At 40.5% G+C, this 20,459-nt stretch overlaps 1 protein-coding gene across 1 annotated transcript; it reads right to left on the reverse strand.

Annotated features, from left to right (window-relative positions):
• Positions 1-1,356: 1,356 nt before the first annotated feature.
• tcf19l (transcription factor 19 (SC1), like) lies at positions 1,357-10,062 on the reverse strand. The gene is made up of 5 exons (XM_079570423.1): positions 9,731-10,062; positions 5,564-5,733; positions 4,824-5,245; positions 3,091-3,609; positions 1,357-1,702 (listed from the first exon to the last, which is right to left on the reverse strand). The coding sequence occupies exons 1-5, from the start codon at positions 9,987-9,989 to the stop codon at positions 1,363-1,365; spliced, it is 1,710 nt and encodes a 569-aa protein (XP_079426549.1). The 5' UTR covers positions 9,990-10,062; the 3' UTR covers positions 1,357-1,362.
• Positions 10,063-20,459: the final 10,397 nt, after the last annotated feature.

Consider the following 20,459-nt stretch of genomic DNA (forward strand, 5'->3'; position numbering starts at 1 on the left):
GTAATAACTGCTCGATCTGTCCCGTAGCAGTTGAATGTTTTACAGAATAGTCCCACTTTCACTCCACAGGAAAATCTCCCCTCCGAGTCCTTTCTCAATGCTCCTGCCGGCTGACGCGCTGTAATAGTCTTTAAGCTGTGCGCAATACCTGATTCCACGTTTCATTATCATGTCTGACACTCGGAAAGGGAACACCCCGGCGCTTTTTCCACCGTCTCGGGAATATGTGGCGATGAAACAAAATAGCTGCGCAGAGCCATTGAGAAAACCAGTGCATCTTTCAGTAAAAGAGAAAACAACAGTGATTGTATTTGCTATGCCTCAGCAAAAGTCCTAAAAATGAAAGATAATAGACTTCAGAGCTGCTGTTGATTAGGGGGGGAAAAGCAGCACAAAAATCTATTATTTGTAATGACATTGTAAGGAATATATATTAAATTTGTGTTTTATTCTGAGCAAGCAGGATGATCCATTTTGAGCTAGGGTTCTTCCAACTTTACAAACAGCCAAGAGCTAAATGCTTTGGGGACTTTGAGGTCACCTTTGATAGTAAACAGCAAAGATATTCCAATATAACGTTAAATGGAGAATCTATTTTATTTTCTTGTGCAGCACTTTGGAAACTCTTGCTTTTGGAATGTGCTATATAAATGAAGCTGGATTGGATAAAGGAAAATATTCTTTACCTTAATGTTTGCAGAGGTGTTCACCGTCAGAAAATACTTAAACAAGAAAGCGCTACTGATCGGAAACCACAGTAAATGGGTCAAAATGGTTAAGTTTCCTTTATCGTATATTAGATCTGTGTTCCTCAAACTGTGGTGATACACTCTAGCTTTCTAGTCTTATTTAAATATAAAAACAATTGTATTTATGTCTTTGATCCTCCTTATACTTAAAGGCACTAGACCTCATGTTTTTGTAGCAATGGAACTAAATGCGCCCCTTTGTAAACTCAGACATCTTATTATGAAGCATTTGTATCAATTTTGTGAACTTGCAGGCGAGTTTCTAGCATTTCCGTGACTGTGACCCTGAAAAGTGTCCCTGCCAGTCTTGAAATCTTATGATAAACTTGTCTCATGTCGAATTGGGATGATACAAATCTGCAATGAGTCTGGACAGTTTAATTCATTGTTATCATGTAAAGGGCCTTTAGGTTGCTCATGTTGAGGGACCTGGTGGAATTTCAAAAAGCCCATTTTTTATCTTCGGTTGTACTTTGTGTAAAAAGTTTGAAAGCCACAAACATTTCTTTACACACTACATCGCAATAGAATTTCTTAAAATTCCTATAATTTCATTGATTTTCATTGACATTTAGGGACAAAGGAATGAACAGAGTCTGGTTCTCCCTGCGCCTCAGCGGCAGCCGCAGTGGAAGTCTGCGTTGGGGTCCCGGAGCAGTTTTTTGCGGTCGATGTGCAGGCAGTCGATGTGGTACCAGGCGTCGCACACGTCGCACTGGATCCACTGCACCGTGTCCTGCTGGGGCAGCCGGCAGCGCGGGGCGGCACACGGCTCCACCGCGCCCGACACCTGCCCCTCTTCCTCCGCCTCATCGTCATCGTCTTCGGAGGAGGACGAGGAGGAGCCCGAGGAGGAGGAGGCGGAGGAGGTGGAGCTGGAGGAGGAGGAGGAGGGGGAAGGCAGGGAGGGGCGAGGGGGCAGAGGATGCTTCCGGGGCCGACCGCGCCTTTTACTGCAATAGAATAAAACAGGTAGGAAATATGAGACTAACATGGCTACAAATGGTTAACCTTTATTTTTCAGTTTTGTACTTACTATAACTAACAAAGCCACATGCAAAGTACTGAAAGTAGGCACTCGGAAACTGGTGAAGCAAGGAGACACCTCTCATTGAAATCTTCCTCGGTCCTTTAAGATTAATTGATGGGCTCTTAACCCACAACAGGGATCTGTGGCCCGTTTTCTTTTATTACTACAATGGGGGGCCAGTATGAACAATTCTTGCCCCAGGTCGCAACAGGTCTGTCAACGGCCCAGGCAGGGGTACTCGGAATTATTTCAAATTCATTAAAAGGTTAAAAAAAACCAATCAATCCTATTATTTTGCAGTGTGCGTTTGTTTTAGCTTTACTCTGAACATAACACCGTCTTTTTACCTATAGTTTTAGTTGATCACTTTCAAAAATTAAGTATGGATCACAGGTCACCTGGCATAGGCAACCACTACCTGAAGAGCCACATGCAGCTCTTTTGAGCATTGATTAGAAAAAAAATCCCAGATGAAGGATCTTGAGTCATCGTCTGTACTCTCGTGGATATGTGTATTTTTACGAATGAATATCTGCAATAGTATGAGGACAAATCTGTGCCAGAAAGCTGTAACAAATGATTTTGAATTTTACAAGAAGGGACCATCCAGATTAGTTCAGTATTTACACATTGTTTTACTCGTAATTAATTTATTCATCATCATGCTATGAATTAAAAAGTTAGTATGCTTTGTTGTTTGCAGATGGAAAAACTATCGCGGCTCTTTCAGACTTTAAAACTGACCAAAGTGGCTCTTTTGATGTTTAAGTTTGCAGAACCCTGGCCTAGGACGGCTAGGACCACGGGGCGGGGTTAAACCACAAGCTCATTTAAAAAAAACATTTTTTTTTTTCATTTTATTTATTGGTTTAGTTGGTTGGGACAGTGTTAATGTGTGTTAATGAACATACATGGTCTCATGCATGTAAACACGCCACACCAGATTGTAGCCTTGGGCTAAAGTCGTCCCCCGAGGATAATGTTGTGCAACACAAATGGTTGTACATTTCTAATGTGGCCATTCACCATCTGAGTCCACGAGGGTTTGAGTTCATTTAAGTTTGTACATGTATTTACTTATTGTTATTATGGCTAGAAGAGTAGTTTTTGACAGCTTAAAACAAACACCTCTTTCCATGGACATCCTGTTACATAAAACAAGTTTGTTTCTCAGCGATAATGAGGAGCTGTGTGCAGAGTAGAGACTCTCCTGACTGAAGTAAAAAGTAGGTCAAAGTGAACAAAAGCAACACAAATACATTGTACGTGTCCTGTAGTGCACCCACTCGCCCACACTCTGAACAGGCTTACCCAGTCTGGTGGTGGAACCTGTTGAACAGCACTCTGCCGCCATCGTCGCTCCGGATCCGCACCGAGGGAGAGGCCAAGCTGTAGTTCTCTCCTCCCACCACTAGAGGGGAGAAGACGGGGGAGCTGTTGGCCCTCCTCCTGCCCCTCGCCGCCTGCGGGGCACGGTGAACTGTTTTCTGTTGTCTGATTGTGGCGATACTCCCGTGCATGACCGACTGTACGCGATACGTCGTCTCCACTTCCTGTTTGATGGACGCCGGGCTGTGATTGGTCGGCAGCAGGTGATGCCGGCTGTTGGTCATGGCGCCGTGGAAACTGCCGATGGTCCGGATGCCGACAGGAAAGGGTTTGGCTTCCAGGGGGCGCCGGACCTCAGTGTGGACTTTACTTTGAGGAGGTAGAGGAGGAGAGCTGAACCCATCAGACTCAGACTTGTACAGACGCCGCCTTTTCTTCGGCCGCGAGCGCTGACCGTCGTCACCGACCACCCCCAGAGCTGACAGGGAATAAAACAAGAAGCTTTACAGCAACATCTCGTGACATTATCTTCAAATAAATGTTGCTTTAATCTCCGCTGGAAACAAATGTAATGTTTTTTAATTACATCTTTTTCCTTAAGTTTGACAAAACAACGAGTTGAAACGCTAAACATTTAACTCAGGCCTTTTGCAAATGTTTATCGGGACAAAGATGGATTAGACAACACAAAATGCTGTTCAAGAGTGCATTTCTCATACATTTGACAGCGTTAATGGGACGCGGGAAAACATTTCTCTACACTGAAAGATCCCAGGATCAAACTGATCAATAATTGTGTCACTCTGGTACAAAACCATACAGTAGGTAGATTCAAGTTGATTATGGTTAAGTTAAGTGGGACCCAGGTCAGAAACTCCTGGCTGGAGGATTACCCTATTGTAAATGTTTTAGTGTTAGGGGAAAGCAGAGGACACAGAGGAAACCTACGAAAACCTACAGAGAACATACAAACTCCACATAGAAAGGCCCCGTCTGTAAGGTCCGTGTCCGGGACCTTCTTGCTGTGAAGCACACTAACCGCTGAGCCATCGTGTAATTAATAATCTATGAACTTTCCATTTCGTTCATCTTTCCAACAGTCACATGACCAACTTTACAAAAATCGGCCCTTATTACACTTAAGTGGACATATCACACACATGGAGTAAAAACACACTTTATTATATATCTTTTTTAAAGCAATTTCGATTTTTTCTTTTTACTTTTCAGGATTTCAATGGGCTCTATGCACAGTGACCCCACGTGATTTCCGCCTGCACAGCAAACCAGACGCTGTCCTTCCTGCAATCTATTCCCATTAAATATTAGCAAGTCCCTCAGAAATTAAGCAATTTGGTAAAGGACAGAGAGTAAAAGTTCAGAAGTGACTGGAGCAGGTTAGCGCGACTAACATTTGTTTTTAAAAAACTAAACGTTTAAATTATATTTAGTTGTTTACATGTTATATTATCATTTTTTAACACTAGCCTTTAGCTCCAAGATAAAAGCTCCTTCATTGATCGTCATGGATTGATTTGCTCAGAACTGATTTGTGTTGAGCAAATCAACTGTAAAAGAAGAAACGACTAAAGTGAGGATAATTAGGAATACCTGTGTGAATGAAGTGAAATACTGCTTCAGGCATGTTATTGAAAACATTATAATGAAGGTTAAGGTGAAAAGAGTACATTTTGCATGATATGTCCACTTTATGCTAATTGTCTGCACCCGTTTCCTCACCTCCACAGCCCCGGGGCTCGTCCGAGCTGTCGTCCTCCAGCAGCACCGTGTGGGCCGACTTCCTCCGGCTGCGCGAGGCCGAGGGCAGGGGCTTGTTGGAGGGGGCAGATGGAGTGACGGTGGAGAAGGTGGGCGGGGTGGAGGGGGGCAGCAGAGAGGTGAAGCCCACGGCCAGCGGGGGGGAGGCGGAGGAGCCGTGGTCTGACCCGTTGCCCTCCAGACTCTGGCTCCTCTTGAAGGTCCAGGCGCTGCCCTTCATCTTGCTGAGGCTGCCGATGGAGTTCAGGATCACGGTGGCGCGGTTCAGAGACAGTTTGGACAGGTCCAGGTTGTCGTTGGTTTTATTGTCCTGGTTGGTCCTGATGCGGGTCTGGAAGTCCGAGGAAAATGTCCCGCCCTGCAGAGAAAACGCAAAGATATAATTGAAGGTTCTTGAGTCTTCATCTGTACTCTGTAGTTGAAGTGTAGGATGTTTCACCCCTCATCCAAAAGGCTTCATCAGCAACACTAAGGCTTTGTGCCCACAGGCTAAACCAAACATTTGTGGCCCATTCAATCTTTATTTTAACATAATGTTGACATTATTCCAACCAAGAGTGTCCTGGCCCCAGATGGAACCCTATTGTAGAAGTGTTTTGGGGGAAATGAGCGCTTGGAGGGGATCTAGAAAGAGTCTTTTCAAACCAATGCAGACACAAAGAACAACATAATTTACCTTGGGGATTGTGATGGCGTCGAAATCCAGCGGCCGAACTTTGACCTTCTGAAACAGGAAGTAGAACTCGCCGCTTCCTGGTGTCGACTGGTCTCCGAAGGTCAAAGTGTCACCGTCAGAGAGCTCCCACTGGACGCCAGGCTGCAGCCGCACTTCGTTCACCCACGTCCCTGAACACAGCATTTAGAAAACTCTTAACCCCCATCTAACCCAAGTGCATTTTCTCAACTTCAGCTTTACCATAAGGTCACAGCCTATAGGCCAGAGTAACACCACATTTGAAAGCTAAGACCTACAAAACTCATTTAAATTGAGCTTTTTCCTCGCGTTGTTACTGCGTTGCCATCACTTGGAATTTTTTTCCCATTTTTTTTGACACAGCTTGGTTTCCTCATATCTGCTCGGGCTGCAACTAACGTTTTTTTTGGTAATCGATTAATCTACCGATTCTTTTTTACTATTAATCGATTGGCTGTGAAAGGTGCATGGAAATTGTTTTTTTGTTTTTTTAATTATCACATAGAGCTAAAGTGGTTGCTTGAGGACATGTTGATGGAGTAAACTTAAAGTAAACATTTGTAGGAGGCTGTTTGTGCTAATTCTGCTTTCTGATTGGACGAGACAAAGACAGATATTTATGAAATTTATAATGTACAAAACACTACCGACCCTAACTTTAAAAACAAAGAAGGTTTTCATCCAAAATACATAATTGTCATGTCTTTTTTGGTCTATTTTACAATGTGTTTACAAGTAAACGATGAAATAGTTGACAACTATTTTAGTAATTGATTAATCGATAAGTTGTTTCAGCCCTAATAGCTGCACATGAACACAAGCAAAAGTTTCTGTGAACAGGACATTCCTCCTTTGAAAGCTAAGAACCTTCAGAGTTCAGCTACTGAGCTGTAACGACTGGAAGCTGCACTGACACTGATCAGGAATAGCGTCTTACCCAAGTACACAACAACAGATCTACGTAGATTGTACTTTGCCTATTTGCCTAAAACGTAATTAAAGCACATTGGCTGAGTATCTGAGTGTTTGCAGCTTTCAGACTTAAAAGTGCATACGTAAAACAGTCGCTGCAATAGACCCAGTATCGCGGAGCTGGAGGCTTATGAGGCAATCACAGAGTCACGGCGGCACAGAATGAGGAATGCTCAGTGAATACTAAAATGCTTCTTTAATGGCAAAAATGAAAAGAGTGTAACCGAGTGTGAAATTACTTGAAAAATTAGGCGGTTAAGAGTACAGTTAAATCCTCAGCTCGTCAGTCACAGCGTATCGGCCCGAGGGGGAACTTTAGCTCCTAATCTCTTCCTACCGCTCACTCTGCACAGCCAGGTGCCGAAGAAGAGTGGGTTTCGAGGGTTTTTTGATGAGATTTTCACACAAATGTCAATTTTGCATCATTCGATAGTGTCACAGCGGGACGATGCTTTATGTTGAAGTGAAACATTCATGGATATTTCTAATTCTAATAAAACATCCTATACAGGAATAAGTGCATTTCACATTTTCAGACATCATCACAACATGTATAGGCTCACAATTACATGGAGCTGATAAAATAATTTCAAAAAGGCAAGTTAAATATGACAGGATTATGAGTAATCAAGCTACATAGATCATCACTTTTTGTTGCCTTGTTGATGCCCGTTTGTTGCATTGTTGTCACTCTTTTGTTGCTTTTTGACACCTGTTTTGCTGCGTTTTCATCCTCGTTTAACGCTTTTTCAAGAAGCTTTTAGATTTGGGTCAAGTCGAACTGGAGAAAATGTGCTCAGTTAAAGTGGAGGTTAAGGAGGTTAAAACGTGCTTATTAACAACTGAATATTGTTCTGGAGGTTTCCCACAAAGAAAGGCATTTATTCCTCAAGTGGTTATGTGTACGGGGAGTTTGGGAATTTAAGGAGTTACATGGCGCAAAAGATTTCTTCAGCTCATGTGGTTGAGTCTAACTCCTCTGCACAGGAGACAAAATCTTGTCATTGCAATATTAGGTGTGTCAATATTTATATTGTAAGAAGCCACAATGTATCACAAAATCACTGAGGTCTTCCATCACACAGCATAAAACAATTTAAAATGTGCAAAACATCAAAGTTATTCGAAGTCCCCGCAGTAACATCGAAGTGCACAATATAGTTCACCTTTTTATCCGCTTAGAAAATCAACATGTTTAATTTTTTGTAACTTGACTTGAATCGCGTAATGTTTCACGTAACTGTATTTAAACAAGGGAAACGTGGAGCAGCTTGGTATCTTCCAACTTCACCCCCGTTTGGAGCTATAGCTTTGCTGAGAGAGGCAAAATGCTAACAACATTTACATAACTGAGTGCACGCACAAAGACCAGACAGGTACGCATCAACTCGTCTAAATTAGGGTAAGAACATATCTCAGTATGGAAAAATGGTGGCCTATTCCTTTAAGTCTAATGGAACATACTAGAACAACAGACGATATGACAAAAAATGATTGTCATATTGATCGATGTCAATTTTCGCTTTTTATTTTTCATCATTATAAGCTTAGCTCAACCAAAACACATGCCCTTCCTTTTTCTCGTCCAAACTCCAAAACTAGGAGCAGTTTCTGCCAAAGAAATGTCTGTAAACTTGACAATTATAAAGTCCCACAACGATTATTGAGATTGAACAAAGAAGGGATTGCGATTTCAAAGAAGGGATTGCGATTTCGATTAAAATTCAATGAATTGTCCAGGAGTAGAACACCGTGTTGAAACGGTTTAATAAGATATCACAATGTTCAAGAGTGTTAACAGAAAAGATAAAAGACCTTCCTACAATTGCTGCAGGAATCCCGGCTCCTGCCTCCAAATGGAAAAGTGATTTTGCACATCAACAATATAAACACGTCAGTCATTTTCATATTTGCGACAGAAATAGTCCTAACATTTTGCATTTGCCTCTTGTTCCTGTTTGTGATTGCATCTCCGGCACCTGTGACAGTTTGTAGAAAGACATGTTTGTTTGGCGCAGTCTGCAGGTGTTGCCCCGACATTTGTGTCTCCAGCATTTGTGCGACCAGTGAAAGCACCTGCGGGAGGCACAATTTGCCCGTCCAGAATCACGCATTGAATAAACATGTTTGAATGAGGACAGCTGTAATCAGGGGTTTGACAAGCAGCGCATTTTACAGCAATGTATGAAAATTGATAGTTTCCTCGTGCTCTGTATCTTCCATGTGTGGAACATACTGTACATTGTAGGACAGAACGTATTTCGAACCGAATAAACTCACATAAGATATTTCAATTGTCTACGTCTTTCGTCTGTCTGTCGGTGAAAGTGCTGCTCTGTGTGCCCTTTTTAATTGCCCATTGGGGATAAATAAAGTTTTTTGAATTGAATTGAATTGAATTTTAAAAATGTGGTTCTTCTCATGCTAATCAATTCTTCAATTACCCACTGCATTTTCTGTGTTGAGCTGGTCATTAGGAGCATATTTTGTACTGATGGCAACAGTATAGTCCAAAAAGTTACACAGTGTACCTTTAAATCAACATGAATCTTAAAAAAAAAAAAAATAAGGCAGCAAGGCCAAAACAAAAGACTAAAATGGAGCAAAGGAAAATCATCACTAAAAACTAAGCATTAACAAAGTAAAGTGTTGTTTCTTGAGATATGGATATTTTTACACAAAATATTGCACTGTGAATTTAGAAATATTTTTGCAGACATATTTTTGCCTGCATATACAATGACTAAACCTGTCACAATATTAGTTAGAATATGAACTTATTATTTAACAAATGTATTTTTAGGGCTCAAAACCATCACCAAATTATATGTTTTCTTGTGATTCGTATTTAAAGATGATGATGGAACTTTTTATGTGGGAAATGTTTATTATTATTATTGAGTATTTGACCTTTGAGTGACCCAGTGTTTAGCATCTTTCCTTTGCATCACAGTGGCCTCTATGATGCTCCAGGATCTAGTGTTTTTAGAGTTTTAACTGCTTACGAGCCCTCTCATCAGAAAACCAACAAAACAATTGATCCTGAGTGTTGTAGAAGCCACGGCGACGGAAAGTAAAGGCGCCAAGCTGACCACCCGAACAGTACTTGGGTCACGAAAAGGTAAATACGAACAAATATCAAGCCCCCCCCTGCACCTGCGAGTGTCCCGCTCTCACCGTGGCTGCTCCTGTCCTTGACGTGGACCCTCCATCCCTCGTCGTGCGGCGCCCCCGTCTCCCTCTCCGCCTGCAGCTCCGCGTGGATCCGGGACACCGAGGCGGAGTCCAGGGTGACGTCGCACAGCTCCGGGGCGCGTCCCAAACGGAACACGCACTGGCTCAGGGCCGGTCTGAACGTGTAGAGGTCCCGCACCGAGTCCCCCACGGACGAGCCGATCCTCAGCAGCTGGAAGCACGGCTGCACCCCTGACAACATGACTGCTCCGATTGTCCTACACGAGGCTTAAAACGTCCCGGGACAGCCTTAGAACTTCAAGCTGTGCGCCATAATGACCTACATGTAAATCTAAAAAGCCTTTAACAAGAAATGCATTTGTTTACAACTACTACAGCGTAAACAACAAGCTAAAATGACTAAAAATAATCAGATTGTAAGTTTAAATTGTTACGGTGTGCCAATCCAGTTTGGAATACAAGATTTTCTAGAGGATTTAAAACCCAACTCTCAAGACGATGAGGAGAATAAATGAGCGTCTGCTGCCTGATACGACCCGCTCCAAACAGAATAAAGCCCCCGCAGAGAGGACCCAGTAAGACTGACTGTAAAAGGTCTTACTGCTGTTGACGGCCCGTGAGGTAAACGTGCAGCTGCTTTAAAATGTGCAATAACATCATAGGTAGTGCTGTGTAAACTTTATCGTAGTGCACAAGGGTTTGGGTCAAGGTAGGATAAAATCAGTCTAATTGTCACAAACAAAGAGGTGCAAAAAAGGAGCTGCGTGATCTGTGGGGGGAAGAATACATAGCGTTAGTAATGCCAAATGCAACTATAAATGCTTAAAATAAACAAATGACATTATGGACATGATTGTCAGTAATAAAAGGTTTGCAAATAAACTCATTTTTAAAATCTATGCCTAATGCAACTTAACAATGTAGTTACAAAGCAAATCGACCAGTGTCAGAATTGCAGAAGTTGGTTTGACCATTTGTACATTTAGTGCTGTTTTGACAGAAGACGAAGAATTAAATGTTTTACACAAACCAACATAAACTATTAGCCACAATCTGACACACAAACATGAGCAGATTCGTATCTTATTTTAGTTTCCAGGCGTATTCTAGGTTCAAATCTATATGTACAAATGCAGCCGCTTGAAGCCGACACCGAATGACACTGAGCTACACAAAGACGCACGTACGTCACGTCACGTATCCTGCAGCTCGTGCAGCCACGCCATGAACTCATAACCTACTTTCTCCCATCGACAGATCAGTGATGGCAGACATTACATACATACAGACGGACATGCATCTGAAAGGAGCTTAATCCCACAAAACACGGTGTGAAATCCCCCTTTAATCCGTACAGCGAGTTCATCTCTGCCGTTTGTTCCTTGTTAGACTGAATGAAACTAAACTCCCGGATGGTACTTACTTCACACTTGCGCACAGCTCCGGTTCTTGTTTTACGGCACAGAAAACTCCACAGTAATCCAACCAGAGGAGATCAGCCCTCAGCTTCGGATAAAGTCTGTTCTTTCTGCAGTATTTTACACCGCTCTCCTGCAGCTCTGAGGCTTTGAGAGTCCAGGGAGGAAGTCCTTTGAAATTTGGCGCGCCACGCGGCTCTGCGCAGCTCCGCGCGCTGCGTCACATCCGGCCCCGCCTTCTTGGCTCGCGCCCAGGGCGCCTTCAGCAGCTGCCTGTATTTGCATGCGCCTGTCCCATAGCCTCAGGCTGTCCCCTAGCCTGTCCCATACATGTCCCGTACATGTCCCAAAGCCTGTCCCGGCCGGTCCTCAGGGCACACGATACAGACGGGGACATGTGGAGTAAGTAGGTCACAGAACTGGTGTGAAGGGTTTCATAATGTCCAGAATCATTACATAACATATACACAGACAGAACTCTGCATCTAACCTATATTTGATAACACAAAAGGGAACATAACCATTGTATCAGCATGTACGATCTAACTAAACATGTTTGTTTTGTGATCTATAACGTTTCAGTTAAAAACAAGGCTTATTTGATGTAAGTTTGTGAGAGCACTGGTCACAAAATTAACTTCAAGTTTGTTGAAAATGATTTATTTGGTTATATCATCATTACAGAATTGAGACATTTTAGAAAAATGTGAAGAATGCTTATGTTTGAGGTACAAAAAAACACTGAACAAATGAGTGGTGCTACTTATTCATGACAGACTGATATCATTTTGAAAGTGGAAGCAAAGCACAAACCAAATTTCAGGAACAAATACCATAAAGAATCTGTTCAGGTCAATATAAATTCAGGCAACACCAAAATAAACATAATCATTCATAATATACACATTAAATGAAACGTTTTGACATAAATCCATGTCCACAGTACAGAAAAGAGCAGTTTATGTTTTTACATCTATGCTCATGGTGCCTGCCGTCCCTTAAGCAGTCTGTGCATGCTGTGAATATATAACTGCCTATAGTGAGACTGCAGGAAGAGGCTACAACGTCAGAGGAAGGAAAGGTACATTTGGATTATAAGCCCAGAGCCGCGTTAAAGGAAATGCTGCAAAGTTTCGATTGGTCAAACATGTGAAGCCTGGTGTTTAAAAGGGGAAGGTTATTAAGTCATTTTACGAATCAGTGACAAAGTTTTCACCGAATCAGAACATATTTGGCATCTTCACCATCTTTATCTGCTACAACAAGCCTTCATCTGCAAAAAAAAAAAAAACTAAAATCTTCAAATAAGGGCAAAAGCACTCAAAATTGTGTTGGCATGAAATCTGCTTGAAGGGAGCAGAAGGGTGGATCGCAAGATCAGTTTAAAATGTTGGAAGTGAATACTTTGCCTGGACTGGCTTTTATAGTTTCTTGTCTATTCAAATCATGTGATTCTGCTGTGAAAACTTGAGATTTCATGACACAAATTAGGGTTAGGGTCAGGGAGGGAGTTCTTCTTCTGAAACAATGAAGAGGCACCAAGAGCCCCCCCACACCTGCAGCACAGAGGAGGCGTCGCAAGAGGCGTCACAAGAGGACAAGAAGAAGGAAGGGACAAACGAGGGAGAGATGGTGAAAGACTGTTGTGGAGCAGAGGGAGCTGCGCAGGAGGAAGAGGAAGGAGGAGCTGACCAGTGCAGGACACCACGCTCTGAAACGGGGTGGTGCACCGTTTCAGAGGAAGGCAGTGCTCTATTCTCCCGAGAAAAAGGTTAACCATAGCATATGTAGGGGTGGGGCGATAATGAAATTTGGGGTTACGATTATCTTAGCAAAAATAATTACGATTAACGATATTACCACGATATTTGCCTATGGTTTAAAAAAATCACTGAAACTGCAGAAATTATTAAATATTCCTCTTCATTGTCTGCTGTAAATGTCATATTGAGTGAGACATAAAGTATTTAAAGGCACACTGTGTAACATTTTGGACTATACTGTTGTCATCAATAGAAAACATGCCGCTAATGAGCAGCTCGACACAGAAAATGCCGTTTCTGCAGTGGGTAATCAAAGAATGGATTTGGATGAGGAACTGACCTACTGAAATCTTAAATACTGCTGACTTTAGTCACATGTCCATGAGGGGTGGGAACCTCTGGGTAGCTCACGATTACATGGCTTACGAAAACAATTATCTCACAAACGCCGATACTGCGATAATTGATATATTGCACAAAAATAACCTACGATACATCAAGATAAAAAAAAAACATGCTACTTTTAACCTTTATTTTAACATACTACATATTATTAATCATTTACATTTCTTTTCATGTACTTTGTACCACTTTTATAAATGACCCCTGACTTACACACATCATTTAAAGTAATTTATTTGTGTGACAGTGTTTGGTTCAAGTGCTTAAGACGGTAGTGCTGCCCCCTGCTGTCCTGACTGTTCTTGATCATTATTGGCCTCTATTGACTGTGAAAACAGTGAAGCACTGCTGCCTCATTAATACGCAACAGTGCTCATTAATATGCATGACGTCATCAATATTGGAATAAAAAGTATCGTATCGTTGCACAAAAATATCGGGATATATCGGAAAATCGAGACATTGTCACGCTCCTAATGTCCATGGAGACGCGAATAACGATATTATTGTTTATCGCCCCATCCTTAGGCATATGTCGGGCAGTAAAGTGAATGTTGCCACGTGATACGAAATGACGAATTAGGAGCAAGTTATGGCAAAATATGGCGTGAATTATTAAAATACCAGTCCTGGCTAAATATCCACTACCTAAAATTGAGATTGAATAACTGTCAAGAAATCCTCTCTCTATTAGTTGCATCACAAAGTTGCAGTGCTGTTGTAGCGTCGTCATTGCATCCTTAAAAGCATGCATCTTCAAATCATCTTTGTTCCCGATTCGGAACAGCAAACAGGACTTTAGAATTTAAATTACAGTATATCCAATTTGAACACTTTGAAGCCTCGAGTGTGAAATTTATTAAGAGCTCAGCCCAATGAACATAACGAATGTGAGTGGGCAATCATCCCGCTCTGATTAAATAAGTGCGCTTCACGACCGTAAGTCCCGTGAAAATGCACCAGTGAGAAAAGGACTTAATTGCTCCAAGATTCACACATTTACTTTGAATCCCGCTAAGTGCCACCGACATCATTTCATGTTTATTTATGCCATTTGGGATAAACGCTGGAGTGAATCGAGCTCAAGCGAAAGGGGGAACATTGATTGAAATGGTCTCCTCTCTTTCACTCCCGCACTTAGAGGGAGAGCAGTGAGATACAGAAGTGTGTAATGAAACAGGAAATATCAGATGGAGTTTGAAATGGGGGCGAAAGAAGTCCTTTTGTGAAGTCGGAGAGAGTCCATCTAAACTGCGGCTTCTCAAAAGAGCACTCAGATTCTAGAGGTCAAATAACTTCAGGACATTTTGTTCTGTAGCAATTATTCTGCCGCAAACGTCAGACTGCACGGTCCACTTTTCACATGGTGCTATGAATGTATAAATAGACAGGCTTTGGCTGAAACATCCAATGTATCTTTGTGAGCTTTTATCAAGTGTCGGGAGCCCCTAGTGGGCTGTGAAGGTACTGCCAAAGCTTGTCCTAGATAGATAGAAATGACTTACTTAAGGTTCAAATAAATTATAGTATTTCCTATAACATTGCAAGTCAAGTTTTACTTTTTTTTTCAATAAGTATTACTCTCTTGACTGGGGAATGGTTATATGATAAACTTTGAATTGAAGCAAGTGCGCTACATGTTAGGGCTGGGGACTGTTAATGTACTTTAACAATACTTGGTTTGCAATACCGATACCTGAATGATACTTTTTTAGCTATACTCAGTGTTGGGGAGTAACAGAATACATGTATAATACTTAATTTAAGAAATAACTTATAATGATGACCTGTTTTTCCTCCTAGAATGTAATAAAGACCTTATGACACATAGTTCAAACAAACAATGCACATGTGCGTGTATTTCAGTTTCAGAAATCCTAATCACCAGTGTTGGGGAGTAACTGAATACATGTATATAAAATACTCATTCTGAGTAACTGAATTCTGGTAAAGTTACTCTTTCATTTCAGGGTATTTAGAATACAGTTACTTTCCTAATATCAAAGGAATAATTTGGAGTACTCAATGATTAAATTTCATATTCATAACAATAAAAAAGAAGCCGGGACAAATGTAGCTCTGGCCTATTCTGTTTTGGGACGTGGGCACTTGCAAAGTGCTTGGTAGTCATTATAAGATGCCACTGTTTTACTATTTAATTATTTTTTGTTCATTTTCCTCACATTTTCTGCCCATTTGCACACTCTGAGTGTTTATAAGAGCTGAAAGTACATTTCTCCACTGTTAGATCAATAAAGGCTATCTTATCTTATCTTATCTTATCTTATCTTATGCATTCTGAATTGGTGGCAAATAAGTTCGTAACAGGTGATGCAATAAGTGTAGCTGCATGTTTATAATCATCCGCTTCTATGCATGAATTTAATGAAAATCAACATTAAGGTATTCAAAGTATTCACAATACAGAAGTTTGATTGGACAAAGAAACAGAATACATTTTAAGGCTCTGATTCGGTATTCTGTAACTAAATACAATTTCAAAGTATTCTCCCCAACACTGCTAATATGCGGTAAATAAGTTAATAACAGGCGTTCCAACAAGCGTAGCCTACGTTTTTGTAATTATACGCCGTATTTATACATAAATGTTATGCAAATCAACGTGAAAGTATTCAGAATACAATACTCTGATTGGAAAACGTAACAGAACACATTGTCAGGAAATTTTTCAGTGCAACACTGCCTATACTAAAATATTTGAGAACCAGAAACAGAACAATGATGTAAATTTGTTCCATTAAACACAATTTTTCTTTTAAATTTGTATCATTTATTTGAGTTGTTCCTGATCCCAAATTGGAATCAAAACTTGGTCTCTAAGGATTAATTTTTCTGTACCTGCTTTCTTTTATTTTTTTTTATCAGTATTATGTAAACTTTTCTTTCGATACACAGCTGTTTGCTCATATTTGGCCACATTTTAGTTACATTTTGGCTGGTTTTGGCCATAACAAGAGCCATAAACTTTAAAATATATCTTTTTGCAGAAGCCTGGCAGATCAAATCAAACCGAGCCTCTCGCGCATAAAATCCAAAATATAAAAAATCGCTGAAGGTTTGTGAAAAGGCGTCGCTATGTATGTCACAAACACATAAACACAATGTCAGGATGCAAACCGATCTGAGCGGAGAACACGTCCGTAAAGGGTTCAGGGACAAAAGCAGCGATTGAGTATAAAATCTTGCATAAGCCTTGCCTTTATATAAATATACTTTTGCAATATACACATGCAAACATTCGTATTGTATTTACAGCGATGGGAAGAGTCGGGTGTAGGTGATGCTCAGTGCGGTTTCAGTAATATATTGCTTTAGATTCATTCAAAGCCTGTGTTCGCACCATGTTTGTCAGTCCCTGAAGTTACAATTTTGATTATATACAAAAGATCCAAACATTCCCCCCATAATATAGTTTTAAAGCATGCACATTTCAGCCCAAGTCCTCGAGATAGTGCTTGTATTTACCAATTTTCCTGAACGACATTGAAGTAGACATTTTTGCAGAGGTCATATGCTATTCACATTAGCTGCAACTTTTTTCTTTTTACATTTTTAAGTTTACAGCACCAGTCAAATGTTTGGACACACCATCCCTCTCTATATGCAAATATCTATGAGTCAGTAAGACAAATAAAATACATGATGTCTAATAGCACAAACTGGCCTCTGTATTTTAACCCATCTCTCAGTGGTGTGTGGGAAATCACAGCAAACCTCTTTCAAATCTTCAAGGCCTGACTCCTGATTTTTTTTTGGGGGGGTGAAATAACATTTATTGTGTTCAATAAGTAGATATTTGTCAAACAAGACCTTTGTGTGTGGTGCATCTAATTACAAAGCATTATATCAATCACAAACTAGCAGGGTAGTTCTTGTTCTCCACATTAGTGTTGCTCCCTGCAAGATGCTAAACGTGCTTATAAACTTGTCTCTGTGAAGAATAGGGCTGGGTACTGTTAAACCATACCAGTATGGTATCGGAAAAAAGTAAAGGTACTACTGGTATCCAAAAAATGAAAGTATCCGAGGCACCGAAAAAAATCTCATATTTTTAGATCCAAGATTAGATGCTGGTTGCCCAGGGACAGCATCAAAGTAAGTGACTTGGTTGTTTCAGCTCAAATAAATTATTATTGTTATTTATTTTTCACATTTTCCCCCCTTTTTTTCCCAATCTTTCAAAAAAAGAAAAAGCCCAATGTTTGCCCCATTTTCTAGTTATTTTTCACAAGATGTTTTCTTATATTTGCCCAAATTTTCCCCCTCATTTTTCATATTTTATTCCCCAATTTTTTTCCCTATTTTTGCCCAGGTTTTTCCTTATTTTTGTCACAATTTCTCCCATTTATTCCCCCATTTTTCACACATTTCTTCACATTGGAGATGAACCCGATATTGTAAATTTGCACATCTTCCACAAATTATTGTTCTGTTTTCTGGTTTGAAATGACAAATACATGATGATAAAAGTATCACTCAGGTATCTGTATTGAAAACCAATAATCGTTAAGTATTGGTATCAGAATTTTTTTTACGGTACCCAGCCCTAGTGAAGAACTGCGGTGTTAAAAATGCATTTCAGGAAGATTAGGAATAAGTTTGGACCACAACTAACAGTTTAAAATCACTCACTTTTTGACTAAACTAAAAAAACTAGGTACAGGGGCTTTAAGCTACGATCTCAATACAAAACTTTGCTACTGTGCATGTTTACAACTGCACATACTCCACACATACTGTCTGCAATCTCGGAATATAACCAGAGACCCTCAAGCTGCAGGGTATGTGTCCAAACTTTTGAACTGGCATTAAAAACCTTTGTGCTTTTCTTCCCCACATAGACACGTTGTTAGTGCCGGCTGACGCTCAGGCTGAATGAAGTGGCTCTCCTCTTTGACATCAGTTCAGTTACGGGGCGAGGTAGCCATTTTGCCGTCAGCTTTCAATAACACTAAAATAGGGCCCTCGGGACAGGACAGGCCCGGGGCAACGATCGCAGCTGTGGTAGGTATATGCACTTCGGCACTGTATGTAGTATGTAAAGAGCATTGAGTGAAGAGTAATGCAGTGTCGAGTAAATGGACCTATAGATTTGTAAGATGATCCCACATAACTTTAGCTCTGAGGCAATAAACAAATTCAATTATCATTTAAATCGTTCAGCGACAAATTAACTCAAAGTGCTCTATATAAGTATCTATCTATAAGTTCTTGCAAAAACTATGGTCCAAAACACAATCAAATGTGGATACATATTTGTCAGTTTTACACATTTTTGCTCAAAAGCCGCTCGTTGTGCCCAGTTTACTTCATGAGGTCCACATTTTTCCTCATACTTATGCAAGGGAAATGGTTTGTTGCATTTGTGGCATTAAAATATCATATCGGAACAATAAAATAGCCTTAAATTTGACTTCCCTATAAATCTCTGTAGATTGATACGCGAATCCAGCCCCAGTCACTTAATTATTTCTACAACTGTCTTTATCAAGTGCCTCGGAATTGTCAAACGTTGTCTCAATTAGAATCACACATCATTAAAAGTAGCGACTGTTTCGTTCTTAATTTGGAAAATGACACGTTTTCCTTACTCTTTGCATGACTGCAGACACACCGTGTAGAAATACAAGTTTTGCCAATTACTTCATTTACTTTTTGATCCGTAAACCACAACATGTTTAAGGTTTTGCCAACAGCTGCAGCCAAAAGAGCAGACAGATGTAAGGGTTGGATTTATTTCTTTAAACATGTAAAAAAACGTATTGAGTTGCCAGAGCTGTAGCATTGGGGTGGGCATAAAGGGCAATTAAGGCCCGAGCTGAAGGGGCCCCAGTAGAGTCTCAAATTTAGCATTTATAACCAGGGTTTCCTCCTAGCGCATAACCAGAGGCAGATGCTCAGTTACATTTACTCGAGTACATATACCTAAAAAAAAAAGTAACATTTTTGAAGCAACTGTACTTTGCTAAATAGTTTTTTTCACACAGTACTCTTTACTTCTACTTGAGTAATATAAAATAAAATATGTATTTCGTTACTTAATTCTTCATAATAATTAGTTTTTATATATTGTATAGTATTTTCGCTGAAAATATTAAAATGTTCACATTATTCCATGTTTTGTATCTGATAATTTGTGTCACGACTGAAACATGAATCAAACTTTTACGCTCACACAGTTACAGTACTTAAGTATTCAATCACTCAGCACTTTTTACTTCTACTTGAGTAAAATCATTTTAAAGTACTCTTACTTGAGTAAATATTTTGGCTACGCTACCCACATCTGCTCATAACTCAATTGTTTAAAGTAAAGTAAATGACCAATTACACAAAAAGCTGAAAGTACGCTCTATCCACTATAAAGTCATTTTGCAGTATTTTATATATCTATACACTATCGCTCAAAGGTTTGGGGTCACTTAAAATGTCCTTATTTTTTAAAGAAAAGCACATATTTTTATAATGAAGATACAGGTTATTTTACCTACATAGGTGTGCAAAAGCGCATCGCTCCAGTGTTCTAAAGGTACATTGTTTTAGCTAATCGTGTAAAGAGGGTAATTGATGATTAGAAAACCATCGTGCAATTATGCTAGCACTGCTGAAAACTGTTGTGCTGATTAGATAAGCTATAGAACTGGCCTGGGTGACCCCAAACTTTGGCACGGTATCTATATGTTTTTACTTAAATGCATCCATTCTCCTTCGTTTTGGCTTTGAAGCGAGATTTGCCTTCTCACTTTATTCTGTGTCCCTCTTGACTACGGTGTCCTGAAACGGCTTGAATTTCTTTAGTTAGTCCGATTGCTAAACTTTTGCTTCCATTGTTCTGCATTTGAGACATCGATCCACTTTCCTCTCCTCTTGTTCTCCACCTTCCTGCAGAGCTTTGATGGACTCACGCGGTCGGCTTTGAATGCGCCCCGTCCCGACACACACCTCTCATTATCGTCATTACTCAGCCTGATCCCGCTGGGGCCGCGGAGCGCGTCGTTATCAGAGATTGATCGAGCTCTGTCTGTTTCCGAGTCGCTTCATTTCTGGCAAACAACCGCGCGCCGACAATCGGGACGGTGTCAGAATGAATGGAGGGGGGGTTGAAAT

Source organism: Gobius niger, assembly GCF_951799975.1.
Source record: "Gobius niger genome assembly, chromosome: 14".
In the NCBI taxonomy this organism is placed as follows: Eukaryota; Metazoa; Chordata; class Actinopteri; order Gobiiformes; family Gobiidae; genus Gobius; species Gobius niger.